Genomic DNA, 12,346 nt, shown 5'->3' with positions numbered 1-12,346 from the left:
CTGCCTCTCATCCCACTCACCCAGTGCAGTGGCCAAGCATCTCAGGCAGGAGGCGGCTGGGTCTGCTCCCACTGGACTGGCTCAGCTCTCTGCCCCGGGGGGAGAAGCTGGATGGGTTTGAGGCAGAGATGGGAGAGTTGATGTGAGGGACGGCAAGGAGACCCCAGGATCTCTCGCAGTGTCAGAGGCCTGTGCCAGGCCTGTCGGCGTCGAGCTCCCCACCCCAGAGGCAGCGGAGGAGGGAGACCAGCCCTGCTGCCCAGGGAACCACCATGGTAATAAATAAGTGTAAAGAGAGACCAATGCACCCTTTAAGCAAAGGAAAATTGGGACGGTTACAACCAGCAACCCAACCAAACCAGCCACGCACACCAGGGAGCAAAGGGAGCGGAGGCAGGGGCAGCAGTGCCCCTTGCTGGCGTCCGACTGAACCTGCTGTGCCTGTCCAGCGTGCCCGCTGGCCTCCCCTGCCCCGCCGCTCTTCAGTCGTGCTGGGCAGGTGGCTAGCGGGATAGGGGCGTCTGCTTGAGGGAGATGAGCACCGAGCGCATCCTCGACACGTCCTTCCATTGCTTGCTGCTTTTGGGGTTGAAGTCACACAGCTGGGCCACCTTCTCCCACTCCGTGCCAGGGTTTTCTTCCTTGGACTCCTTCAGGAAGGCTTCCTCCGAGGCCCTGGGGGAGAGGCGGGGGTCAGTCCCTGAGGGAGAGGGGCTGCTGGTCTTCCCTCCTGAGACCAGGGCGGTTCCTGTTTCCCAGTGGGTAGGATCCAGGGGCTGCTAGGCACCACACCTGCCCTCCCACCCCATTCACCCCCATCTCCTCTCCCACGATCAGGCAACGCCCCCTCCTTTCGGGACACAGAGTCCTGGCTGGGCCATTCCAGAGCAAGCACTTGGGGCTGCAGAACTAGGAGAGAGCACAGGCGATTGGGGGCCCCAGCCAGCTGCTCCTAGGAGAGACCAGCAGCCCACTCCTTTGCTCTGGGGATGTTGGTAGCCAAGTGTCACAAACAGCATCGGGAATAGCCTGGCCATTGCTATCCTACTGTCCAGAGCCGCTGGGCTCAGCACAGCCAACCTGCCTGCCCGAGCCTGGGCCAGCCTCAACCACGCACACGCCCAGCCTGCAAACTGTCCTCCCCGCCAGCTGCTGGGCTCATGCTCCCAGATCTCCAGGCTCCTGTGCCCCTGGGCCCTGGCTCCCAGCAGTCAGCGAGGCTCTTACACACCCAGACAGAGCCGTCTGCCTCACGTGAAGGGTGCCCCAGGTGCTGACCCTCGCTGTGCTCAGACTCCTGGGGGCCTGCGCTCACCTGGGACATTGCCAGCCAGCCCTGTGGAGGCAGGTGCAGCAATCTCCTCCCAGGGACATGAGCCAGGGGATCTCTCTAGCATGGAGGGCAGATTTTTGATGGGGCACTTCCCCCTTTTCTACCTGCCTCAACAGGCATGATCCAAAGCCCCACTCACTTCTTGTGAATCTGCCAGTAGGACGTGCTCAGCTGGGTACCCCCCCACCCCCATTGAGGCCAAGGACCCCTGGGAACCCCTATCTGGGCAGTGAGTGTCTCTGAGATTTGAAATCCCCAGACCCGCCTGGCTCCCCCAGGGCCCTCTAGGGAAAGGACACAGACAGCAAGAGGCACATACACGTAGCCGATCACATCGGCGTCCGGCTGCTGGTAAAATGCTTTGTCAGCAATCCTAGCTCGTGAGCAGGAGACAGGGAGAGCAGAGGCAGAGCAGCCAGGCAGACAAAGGGTTAGAGAGAGAGAGAGAGAGAGAGAGAGAGACAGACACGCGGTTAGTGTCCTTCCCCAGCACGACAGGGCAGGGAACCCATTCCAATTCGCTAGTGATCCCATAGGTGAGCAGACACCCCGGGCTCCCGGCAGCAGAGCAGGCACATAGAAACCCCCCAGTGCAAGGCAGGCAGTGAAATCGGACTGACTCAGTGCTTCAATGCCACAGCACCAGCACCACAGAAACCAGCATCTCGCAGCATCCGGACAGGATGAGACCTTCTGGAGTGAGGCATCTCCTCCGCAGGGTGTCACAACATCCAGGGCACCTCTCAGAGGAGTAGGGGTGTGACCCCATTTCCTGACAAAGATTCCCAGCACCACTCTGCTGCTGGGCTCCAGCCCAGGGGTGGCTGCATTTCAGGGCACCGGGGGACTGTGCGCTATTATTGACAGTGACTATTGCTGGCAAAGGGGACTGTGGATCTGGCTTTACGGGGACTCTGGGTGAACCAGCGCCCAGCACCTTCTCTGGCTGCACACAGTTCAGCTGAGTGACAGGCACCCTGCATTCCCGGCTGGCCCACCGCTCCATCCCCCGCCATACCTGTTGTTAACTCGGTTCTTCTCCATCTGCTCGCTCTGACGCACATTCCAGTCCTCCAGGTCCTTCTTGGCCTTTTCACGCCATTCCTGCTCCATCACCTTCGAAGCAGCATCTAGAGCACAAGCAGGACAGATGGTCAGCAGGCTCTGGGTCACCCAGCCTGGGTCAGCTCGCTCCCTTAGTAGGAGGGCAGAAGCACACAGGGCTGTACAGGCAGCAGGGTCCTGCCAGAGACTCTTGTCCTGGGGGAATCCCCACATCCCAGTGTGGCAGATGCTCATGTCACCAGACCACCCTGCTGCTCCAGCACAAGGTGGCAGGAGCTTCCCATCCTCCCAGTTAATTGCATGCGCGAGGGACTCTGCAGCCCCCCAGGACAAGGGCCCTTCCAGCCACGGCCATCAACCTGGCTTTCAGTGCCTGCGTGTGGCCCACTCTCACCATGCCCGCCGAGCAGCAGCACTCCCACTGCGGAAGGCGGGTGACGCGCAAGAGGAGGCTTCAGTGAGAGGTGCTGCAGGCAGCTCAGGAGCTGAGGCACCCACCCACACGTCCTGCCGGGGAAGCCTGGGCCTGCAGGGAGCTTGACCATTGGGCTGGCGCCCCAGCCAGGGTCAGGGAACACAAGCCTGGGGCATTTGCTGGCGAGGAGGGCAGGGTGTCTCCCTGGATGCCCTGGGAGCAGGGCAATGGGTGTCTGATCAATGCAGTGGGTAGACGAGGGCTGAACGTGCCTAAGAGCCCATGCTCTTCGCAGCTGCTAGGGACAGAGGCAGGCAGGGTCTCCACGCCCCGCCCAACCCACTCACCCAGCTCCTGCAACCGTTTCTTTTGCTCCTCCCGCCATTTGCGGATGCTCTCGGGCTCCTGGGTCAGCCTGTCAGCCCGGGCGATGGCTGCGTAACCATCTGTGGGGCCGTTGGATTCCTGCGGGGGACAAGCACTTCCCCATGAAAAGCAGCCCTCTCCAGCACACCTGCCTGCCCCCAGTCCCTCCATAAGCATGGCACAGCTGGCACAGCAAGGGCACGTGCTTCAAAGGAGCCCCAGCGGGTGGAACCCCTGCAGAGGGGTGAAGTGTGATGCCCCCTCTGGATTGATAGTGACCAAACCCACTGAGGGGCCAAGGGGAAGAACTGGGGGGCTCAGTCTGTTCCCATGTCCATAGTGAGGAGCCCACCCCCATGGCTGACCCCAAGCACCCTCTCAGCACAAAGACAGGGGCCACCAAGGCCAGATGCCCTCCTCTCTGACAGGCCAGCTGGCAGCTTCTGTGACGAAGTGGGACTGTTCTTAATGTTTCTTCTGAATACTGCATGGGTGCCTCAGTTTCCCCTGTGCATTTCTTAACTCTCCAGTGTGCATAAATGGCTGACACACTGCCTCCTGGCAACAAATGGCCAGGGCCTTTCCCCCCTGCAAGGAACTAGCTAAAAGTGGACAAAGATCAGGTGACCTCCTGGCCCGGGAAAGAGAGAAAGCCCAGAGGAGGAGGGGCTGGAGGGAGGGTTGCAGTTTGGAGCTGGCTGGGAAAAGGAAGTGAGGGCAGACATGGGTGTCTGGCTTACGCCTCCCTCCTCAGAATGGACCCGGCTGAGGGGTCCTGTTCTCTGTACCTACAAGCTCTGTTTTAGACCCTGTTCCTGTCATCTAATAAACTTCTGTTTGACTGGCTGGCTGAGAGTCACGTCTGACTGCGAAGTGGGGGTGCAGGACCCTCTGGCTGCCCCAGGACCCCGCCTGGGTGGGCTCGCTGTGGGAAGCGCACAGAGGGGCACATGCTGAATGCTCCAAGGAGAGACCCAGGAGGTGAAGCCGTGTGAGCTTCTTGCCCTGCAGACAGTCTGCTCCGATAGAGAGGAGGCTCCCCAGAGTCCTGCCTGGCTTGGTGGGGAGCAGTTCCAGAGCATCGCCCGGTGACTCTGTGACACCTTCTAACAGTATCAAACCCGTCCCACTGCCCAGCTCCTCAGGGCCCAGCATCTCCCACCCGCCTCCTGCCGAGCAGCCACTCACCAGTGCAAACCGATGGAACTTGCCAATCGCTGCCAACACGACTTTCATGTCTGTCCCCTTCACGCCCCCATCAGCTGCTGCTGTTCTGGGGAGGGGCTACGAGCTGCACCTTTGTGACATCATCCTAACAACTGGCATCGTGGGGCAGACGCAGCCACCTGGCTAATGCGCCTGTGATGTCACAGTCATTCTGACAGGGTACTGTCCTGCTATCAATCCCTCCACCCCCGCTGGCTGGAACCAGACGTCTCCCTTTTTCTGGGTCCTAGTGTCATACTGTTGGCATCACAGCCTGCCTCTGTGGGGAGAATTCTGGTGTCCTGCCCGCACCGCCGAGACCCCGGAAAGGGGGGCCGGGCACAGTCACCTATAACCAGGAGTGTTATAGCTCTGCCCAGGGGCGTGGGGAAGAGATGGTGCTAAAGCCTCAGTCTCACAGGGCCTGCAAGATGGTGCTGTTCTGCCCAAGCAAACCCACTGGCTGACTGTCCCTAAGTGCAGGGCAGGGCAAAGGGTCTGGCTCTCACCTGGAAGACCTCACCGTTCACAGTGGCCCCCACGTCCTCAAAATCAGCTGCATAGGAGGCAAGAGAAAAACATGTTACCCAGCTGATAGCAGCACAGGAGGGACCCAAGATTGCTGTTTTCAGCTTGGCACCCAGAGCTGTGTGTGGTGGGGTGTGCAGAGCTCATGGCTGAAATAGCGGGGGGCTGGGGGTCATGACTGAATGGCACTGGGAGAGCTGAGGGGGCGGAGGTGAGCCCAGGGCCAGGATAGCAGGGGGCTGTGGGTTGGAAGTGAAGGGCATTCGGAGAGCTGGGGGGGTGAGCCCAGGGCCAGGATAGCAGGGGGCTGTGGGTCAGAAGTGAAGGGCACTGGGAGAGCTGTGGGCGTGGGGTGCACAGGACCGGGATAGCAGGGGGCGGGGGGTCAGAAGTGAAGGGCATTGGGAGAGCTGGTGGGGGTTGAGTCCAGGGCCGGGATAGCGGGGGGCACTGGGTCGGAAGTGAAGGGCATTGGAAGAGCTGGGGGGGGTGAGCCCAGGGCCGGGATGGGGGGGGGGCACTGCGTCGGAAGTGAAGGGCACTGGGAGAGCTGGGCTTGGGGTGCGCAGGGCCGGGATAGAAGGGGGCACTGGGAGAGCTGGGCGTGGGGTGCGCAGGGCCGGGATGTGGGGGCGCTGGGTCGGAAGTGAAGGGCACTGGGAGAGCTTGGGGGGGTGAGCCCGGGGCCGGGATAGCAGTGGGCAGTGGGTCGGAAGTGAAGGGCACTGGGAGAGCTGGGGGGGGGTGCGCAGGGCCGAGATAGCAGGGGGCGCTGGGTCGGAAGTGAAGGGCATTGGGAGATCTGGGGGGGTGAGTCCAGGGCTGGGATGGAGGGGCGCTGGGTCGGAAGTGAAGGGCATTGGAAGAGCTGGGGGCGGTGAGCCCAGGGCCGGGATGGGGGGGGGCGCTGGGTCGGAAGTGAAGGGCACTGGGAGAGCTGGGGGGGTGAGTCCAGGGCTGGGATGGGGGGGGGGGCTGGGTCGGAAGTGAAGGGCACTGGGAGAGCTGGGCATGGGGTGCGCAGGGCCGGAAGTGAAGGGCACTGGGAGAGCTGGGGAGGGTGAGCCCAGGGCCGGGATAGCGGTGGGCGCTGGGTCGGAAGTGAAGGGCATTGGGAGAGCTGCGGGGGTGAGCCCAGGGCCGGGATAGCGGCGGGCGCTGGGTCGGAAGTGAAGGGCATTGGGAGAGCTGGGGGGGGGGTGAGCCCAGGGCCGGGATAGTGGGGGGCGCTGGGTCGGAAGTGAAGGGCATTGGGAGAGCTGCAGGGGTGAGCCCAGGGCCGGGATAGCGGCGGGCGCTGGGTCGGAAGTGAAGGGCATTGGGAGAGCTGCGGGGGTGAGCCCAGGGCCGGGATAGCGGGGGGCACTGGGTCAGAAATGAAGGGCATTGGGAGAGCTGCGGGGGTGAGCCCAGGGCCGGGATAGCGGCGGGCGCTGGGTCGGAAGTGAAGGGCATTGGGAGAGCTGGGGGGGGTGAGCCCAGGGCCGGGATAGTGGGGGGCGCTGGGTCGGAAGTGAAGGGCATTGGGATAGCTGGGGGGGGTGAGCCCAGGGCCGGGATAGCGGTGGGCGCTGGGTCGGAAGTGAAGGGCATTGGGAGAGCTGCGGGGGTGAGCCCAGGGCCGGGATAGCGGGGGGCGCTGGGTCGGAAGTGAAGGGCATTGGGAGAGCTGGGGGGGTGAGCCCAGGGCCGGGATAGCGGCGGGCGCTGGGTCGGAAGTGAAGGGCTTTGGGATAGCTGGGAGGGGTGAGCCCAGGGCCGGGATAGCGGTGGGCACTGGGTCGGAAGTGAAGGGCATTGGGAGAGCTGCGGGGGTAAGCCCAGGGCCGGGATAGCGGGGGGCGCTGGGTCGGAAGTGAAGGGCATTGGGAGAGCTGGGGGGGTGAGCCCAGGGCCGGGATAGCGGGGGGCGCTGGGTCGGAAGTGAAGGGCACTGGGAGAGCTGAGGGCGTGGGGCGTGCAGGGCCGAGACAGACGGGGGGGGGGGGGGGGGGGGCGCTGGGTCAGAGCTGTGCAAAGGGAAGCTTGTGCAGCACTATCTCCCTGGCTCTACTCAGTAAATCCCTCACGTTGCTGCCAGTAATTCCCCTGGCTTCACTTCAGCTCATGCACAAGGCAGCAGCCTCCTGCTCCCAGCACTATGATCACATTCTGCCCACCCGTCCTGCATCCTCCCGGCTGCCTAGGGAAGGTGGAGGGATTCTAAGATGTCACGTTGGAATTTAAAGCCCTTATAGCCGAGGGACCCAGCTCCAGCAGAGATATCCCTGAACTTCCTGCTGGTGGGAATCTGGAATCTGCAACCCCCTCCTTTTGGGGGGCTCAGTGCTAGTCCCAGGGTGTGAAACTCCCTCTCTGAGGAGCATGTCCCTCCGCCTCCCCCCCCCCCCGCCCCGACGCGTGTGTTAAGGGGATTCGGCCCCGGTGTATTTATGTCTTTATGACACTTTTCCTGGTGCTTTACCTTATCCGGTGATTAGAGCAATTGCAGGGCCCTGTCCCAAGCCCCCAGGCCGGGAGGCTGGCCAGGTTTAAGCCCCACAGATTGTTATTAGGACTATTATTAGTAACAACAAATAACCAAAGGCCAGGTCCCTGAGCAGTGAGGTCACACATGGGCACATGTGACTGGTCATTCAGAGGGGCAATCAGCTGAATCCCTCCAACCAGCTCCTGGGAATCCCAAACAGAGGCTGGATCATTTTGGCTCCACTTTGCCTGTGCTGTGCCGTCCCCAGCTGAGACAGGCAGGAAGGTCCCAGAGCCTTTGGCGGGGCAGCCTGCAGATGGGCTGCAGAGCCAGCTAGGCGCATGGAGCGGTGGCACTGCTGTTGGGACCACAAGACCACCAGGGAGTCAGCTGCTGAGGCTCCCAATGCCACGCCTGGGGAAATGCTCCAATGGGGCAGAGCTGGGAGGAGGGACATTGCGCAAGGGAACTGGAAGCTCTGGGTTCTACTCACAGCACAAGCATTGACCCCCTGTGACTGGGCAGGACCCCTCCCTCTGTAGCTCAGTCTCTCCCCCTATAAAACGGGCAGAATTATCCTCCCCCCTGCTCGCCCCTTCAGAGATCTATCCCCGAGATGAGCGTGTTGAGCATGTTGACCAGGCTGTTAGGTTGTGGAATAAATATGAAAATAAAGAACTAAAGTTAGCTTTGGTTAAGAAAATATCCGCATTGTGAAGCAAGGCCCTGACTAGCTAGTAGAAGGAAGGCTTTGAAAATCATGAGTTATGGGGCCAGAAGGAATGACGGAGGAAGGATGTCTGGTTCAAAAAGTAATTAATGAGGTAAGGGACAGTTTCTACAAAGATTGGTAGGGGAGACTGCAGATGGTTTCAAGTAAGACAACAAGAATCTGTCCGAAAAGGAGCCAACATGGACTCTCTCACCCCACATACCTGTGCTATCTTAAAAGTAGAGGCTAGGTGAGCCCAGGTGCCATGAAAAAGCTGTTGGACAGCAGGTAGGAGGGGAAGAGATGAGGAGGAAAGACCTTGGGAGAACAGAGGTTGTAAATCCTCTCTGGATTTAAGCTGAAAATTAGGGTGAACTGTCTCAAAGTATTTGTTAGCTCAAGTGGTATACTGTGGCAGCACTGATTTGTTGGGGAGTATAAAAAGAGTGATGCGTTTGAGGGTTCTTTGTCAGACCCTACCTCATCATTCTGGAGCATGCCAGGATACGACTGTTTTCCCTAGGTCTGGCCCATCCATAAGCATAGTGATGACATGCTTCTGAATACATTGTGACTATCTCGGGTGTAATGACTGCTTATTTTTAGGCAGTCAGGCATGTTTTGAGCAATTGTATGAAGTATCATTTAGCCTTTGGACTCGATAAAGGAATGTATAGTTAAATTAGTGTCTGGCAGTCTCCCATATTAATATTAATTATTTCTAATATTACTAATAATTCCAACTGAGATGAAGGCTATTCGAGGCAATGGGGAGCCAGACTCCAGCCCCTTTGATGGCCTCGGAAGAGTAGTGGAGCACCGAGAAGAGGCCCCTGCCTCCACCTAGAGCGGGATCTGGGTTCTCCCCAATGACATGCAGGCAGGCAGGGGCCTGCAGTTCAGCTGGACTCACACAGCCAATGCAGCTGGGCATGGGCCAGACCAGCCAGGGGGCTCACAGCTTCCTCCCTGGGAATCAGGCAACTTCACAGCTACAGCTCAGCTGAGCTAATGGCCTTAGAGGAGGCTACTCAGGGGAGAGACAGCATGACATAGGGGCATGAGGAAGCAGACTTCAACCTTCCACCCTGCCAGCTGCTCCAGCCACAGCAGGGCCTTAGATCCCTCTCTGTTGCTGCTTCCCATCCCTGCACAGCTGCACCCTCGCTTCTCCCCCACCCTGTCACACTCCTGGGCACACACTCTAAGTAGGTGGCTACACCCAGTGCTGCAGCTTGCTGAATCTTGTCTGGCAGCATTTCCAGCTGCTACTCCCAATGCCGCCCTGGGCCCCGAGTCTGGCTCTGCTGTGAGTGCCACTGACCTGTCCCTACGCTGGGCCAGAGGAGAGCCAGGCCTGCTGCCTTCCAAGCCCTGATATGCTCATGTCAGTGTGACAAGCTTACCACCCCCTTCACAAGCTCACCCCCCAGCCACCATGAGGCGCCCCTTATTGCCTGAATGAGCCACAGAGACCGAGCCGCATCTCCATTGCAGCGGGATCATGGCAGGGCAGAGCTGGGGCAGCTCGCCTTTGCCCTGCTGCTTTCTGACATCAGCCCAGTCCTATGGGGCAGGAGCTCCAGGGGCACGTCACACTGGGAAGCGGCAGCTGTGTCCTGATCTTTAGTAAGCAGCTCTGGGAGAGCAGAGACCAAAGCCAGCAGCACCAGCCCTTTCCAGGGGCACAGCCAGGAGCAGCCAGGCTGTCCACTGAACTCCAAGGTAACAACATCTGTGCTCAGCCGACGCCAGAGCTCCACAACCCGTATAGACGGGACCTGGGAACCCTGAGGGCAGACAGGTGAGCCCATTCCATCCCTGGCAGAGTGGGGAACGGAACCCAGGAGTCCTGATTCACGGTCCCTCCCCATGTACTTTAACCATGAGACCATGCTCCTGTGTCCAAAACCTCTCCTCTGTTCCTGGGGCAAAGCAGTTACTGCCCAGCTCCATCCAGGCTGCTGGCTGTTACCAGCCTGACATCCTTCCTCCAGCCACAAGTGGGAAAAGGAGTTCTGGGACTCAGCACGAGCCAAATCCCCGCAGCTGGGTCCCCAGCCCCACCCCAGTGCAAGACAGGGGGACATGTTCCTAAAGGGGGGGGGCTGCTTGTCAAGCCAAAGGAGGCTGCTGAGCACAGCTGTAGCACCATGTACAGTCAGACCAGGCAGGGGTGGCTCTAGCTTTTTGGCCGCCCCAAGCACGGCAGGCAGGCAGCCTTCGGTGGCTTGCCTGCGGGAGGTCTGCCTGTCCCGCAGATTCAGCGGTGCACCTGCAGGAGGTCCACTGGTCTCATGGCTTCAGTGTACCCGCCGCCGAATTCCTGCCGAATCCACAGGACCGGCAGACCTCTCCAGGCAAGCCGCCGACGGCTGCCTGACTGCTGCCCTCGCAGAGACCGGCAGGGCGTCCCCCGCAGCTTGCCGCCCCAGGTACGGGCTTGGAACGCTGGTGCCTGGAGCCGACGCTGAGCATCGGCGACGCAACTGTGCCCCAAGGGCCAATTCCCCACCCCCACTGGGGGCACATGCGGTGCCCAGCCCCGCGGGGTCATGGCCCATCCCCAGCAGGAGCCCCAGGCTGGGCCCAGCTGGGGTGGTGATAATCCCCATCACCCAGCCGGGGCCATTCCCCACCCCCACCGGGGGCCCACACACTGTGCCCAGCCCCGGGGGGTCATGGCCCATCCCCAGCAGAAGCCCCAGGCTGGGCCCAGCTGGGGTGGTGATAATCCCCATCACCCAGCCGGGTCCATTCCCCACCCCCACCGGGGGCCCAGCCCACCCCCAGCCCAGCAAGGGCCCTTCCCCAGCCCCAGCGGGGGGCCCAAGCCGGGCCCAGCCGCACTCACCCCCCAGGTCCGGGGCCTGCCCCGGGCCCCCGTCGGCCGCCCCGAAGCCCTCGTCGTTCTCGATGCCGGCGATCTCGCTCTCCTGCTGAGCCAGGAAGGCGGCGGCGGGGTCCTCGTCCGGGGCGCCGCTCTCCGACGACGAGAAGAAGCCGAAGTCGTCGGCCATGGTGGCCCGGGCGGACTAGCACGGGCGCTGCCTGGCCGCCGCGCAGCGCTCGGAGCCGGGGGCGGGCGGCCGGGCGGAGCCGGAGCGGGGGCGGGGGCGCGGGGCCCGGCCTGCTCTGGGGCGGAGCAGCGCCCGCCGGGTGGGCAGGGCTCGTCCCCCTTCGCGGAGCAGCGCCGCGGCGGGGCGGTCCATGGGGGCCTGCTGCTGGGGCACCAGCTCCCCAGAGCGAGAAGCCGCCCAGCCCCCGCCTGCTGCAGGGGGTAAGGAGGAGACCCCCCCCTCACTTCGCAGCCGCCCGCAGGCCCCAGCGCTTTCCCCGAGCCCTGGGCTTGTCCATTTTTAAGCTCCTGGGGGCAGGGCCCTAGTCCGCCGAGCCCACAGCGCACCGGGGCGCTGTACAAATGAACAGGCCGGTTTTCCTGCAGGAAGCCTGGTGACCGGACACATCTGGAAATAGAACAGCTGCTCAGCAGAGCATGAGCTGTAAGAAACAGACCTGAGCTCACCTGTCCAGGGGCCAGTTTGTTCCCTTATTCTGAATTTGGCCCAGCACATTTTTTAATTTCTTGGGACAGTTTTTACCCATCTCACCTTGAGCCACAGCTGGTCAGTGCGGAGACAAGGGGCACCATGAGGCATTATAGTTACCAAACATGGAAACACCACCCTTCCCCCCCCCCCATACCAGGAGAGAGAGACCCCCATCCATGTCAGCCCTGCCAGTCCAGCATGGCTCTGGAGTGTGCAGCCAGGGGTGTTCTTGGGAGTCTGCCCATAATCTGTTTCGCCCAAGTCCTCTGCTTTGACAATTCCCCACATTCACTAACCCTGATGCTGCGAAGAATCCAGAGGAGGACACCAGTTTGCAGATCTGTAAGGGAGTGTACTGGAGGGGGGCAATCACCCACCATCTGGTGCCATTTGTTACCGGTGTGAAGGGGGGCTGATGTGTGTATGTACGCGGGGGGGGGTGTCTGTGCCACTAGGGGGGGCGGGAGATGGTGTGGGGATGTGAATTCAGCAGACGGCAAGAATGAAGTTACCTCAAATGATCAGGGACTGGAAAAACAAGACTATCCCTGGAGACAAGTGAATGCTCTTTAGCAGACCTGGGGCAGGAATGTTAAACCTCCTGTTTCATGATTAAACCAGTCACTATGTGAAACCAGGAGGAGACCTGGGCAGGGGATGGCAGGGACAGACCTGGGACCTGGGGCCTGACCTATGTCTC

The 12,346-nt window shown here is 61.2% G+C and overlaps 1 protein-coding gene and 1 long non-coding RNA gene across 3 annotated transcripts; one reads left to right on the top strand and one right to left on the bottom strand.

Annotated features, from left to right (window-relative positions):
* Positions 1-293: 293 nt before the first annotated feature.
* Positions 294-11,189, bottom strand: CLTB (clathrin light chain B). 2 transcript variants are annotated; one of them, XM_050961787.1, is made up of 6 exons: positions 10,950-11,189; positions 4,895-4,941; positions 3,161-3,278; positions 2,352-2,463; positions 1,653-1,706; positions 294-675 (listed from the first exon to the last, which is right to left on the bottom strand). In XM_050961787.1, exons 1-6 carry the CDS (start codon positions 11,113-11,115, stop codon positions 504-506), a joined length of 669 nt encoding a protein of 222 aa, XP_050817744.1. In that variant the 5' UTR covers positions 11,116-11,189; the 3' UTR covers positions 294-503. The 2 variants fall into 2 exon arrangements, with proteins under 2 accessions (XP_050817744.1, XP_050817745.1); XM_050961788.1 differs by lacking the exon at positions 1,653-1,706 and having other exon boundaries at positions 10,950-11,186.
* Positions 5,193-6,249, top strand: LOC127055142 (uncharacterized). Its single transcript, XR_007775415.1, has 3 exons — positions 5,193-5,374; positions 5,494-5,858; positions 6,179-6,249. It is a non-coding gene; the product is annotated as an uncharacterized LOC127055142 (long non-coding RNA).
* Positions 11,190-12,346: the final 1,157 nt, after the last annotated feature.

The sequence above is a fragment of the Gopherus flavomarginatus genome, chromosome 7, assembly GCF_025201925.1.
Source record: "Gopherus flavomarginatus isolate rGopFla2 chromosome 7, rGopFla2.mat.asm, whole genome shotgun sequence".
Lineage (NCBI taxonomy): Eukaryota > Metazoa > Chordata > Testudines > Testudinidae > Gopherus > Gopherus flavomarginatus.
This window is presented reverse-complemented; position numbering and strand designations above follow the sequence as displayed.

What these genes read in the sequence shown, in the direction of transcription:
- CLTB (XM_050961787.1), bottom strand. Translation starts at nt 11,115, where the DNA reads ATGGCCGACGACTTCGGCTTCTTCTCGTCGTCGGAGAGCGGCGCCCCG. An exon ending in AAGAACCGAGTTAACAACAG is followed by an intron (nt 1,707 to 2,351) that starts GTATGGCGGGGG and finishes CTCACGAGCTAG; the next exon opens with GATTGCTGACAAAGCATTTT. An exon ending in GCCGATGTGATCGGCTACGT is followed by an intron (nt 676 to 1,652) that starts GTATGTGCCTCT and finishes CCTCTCCCCCAG; the next exon opens with GGCCTCGGAGGAAGCCTTCC.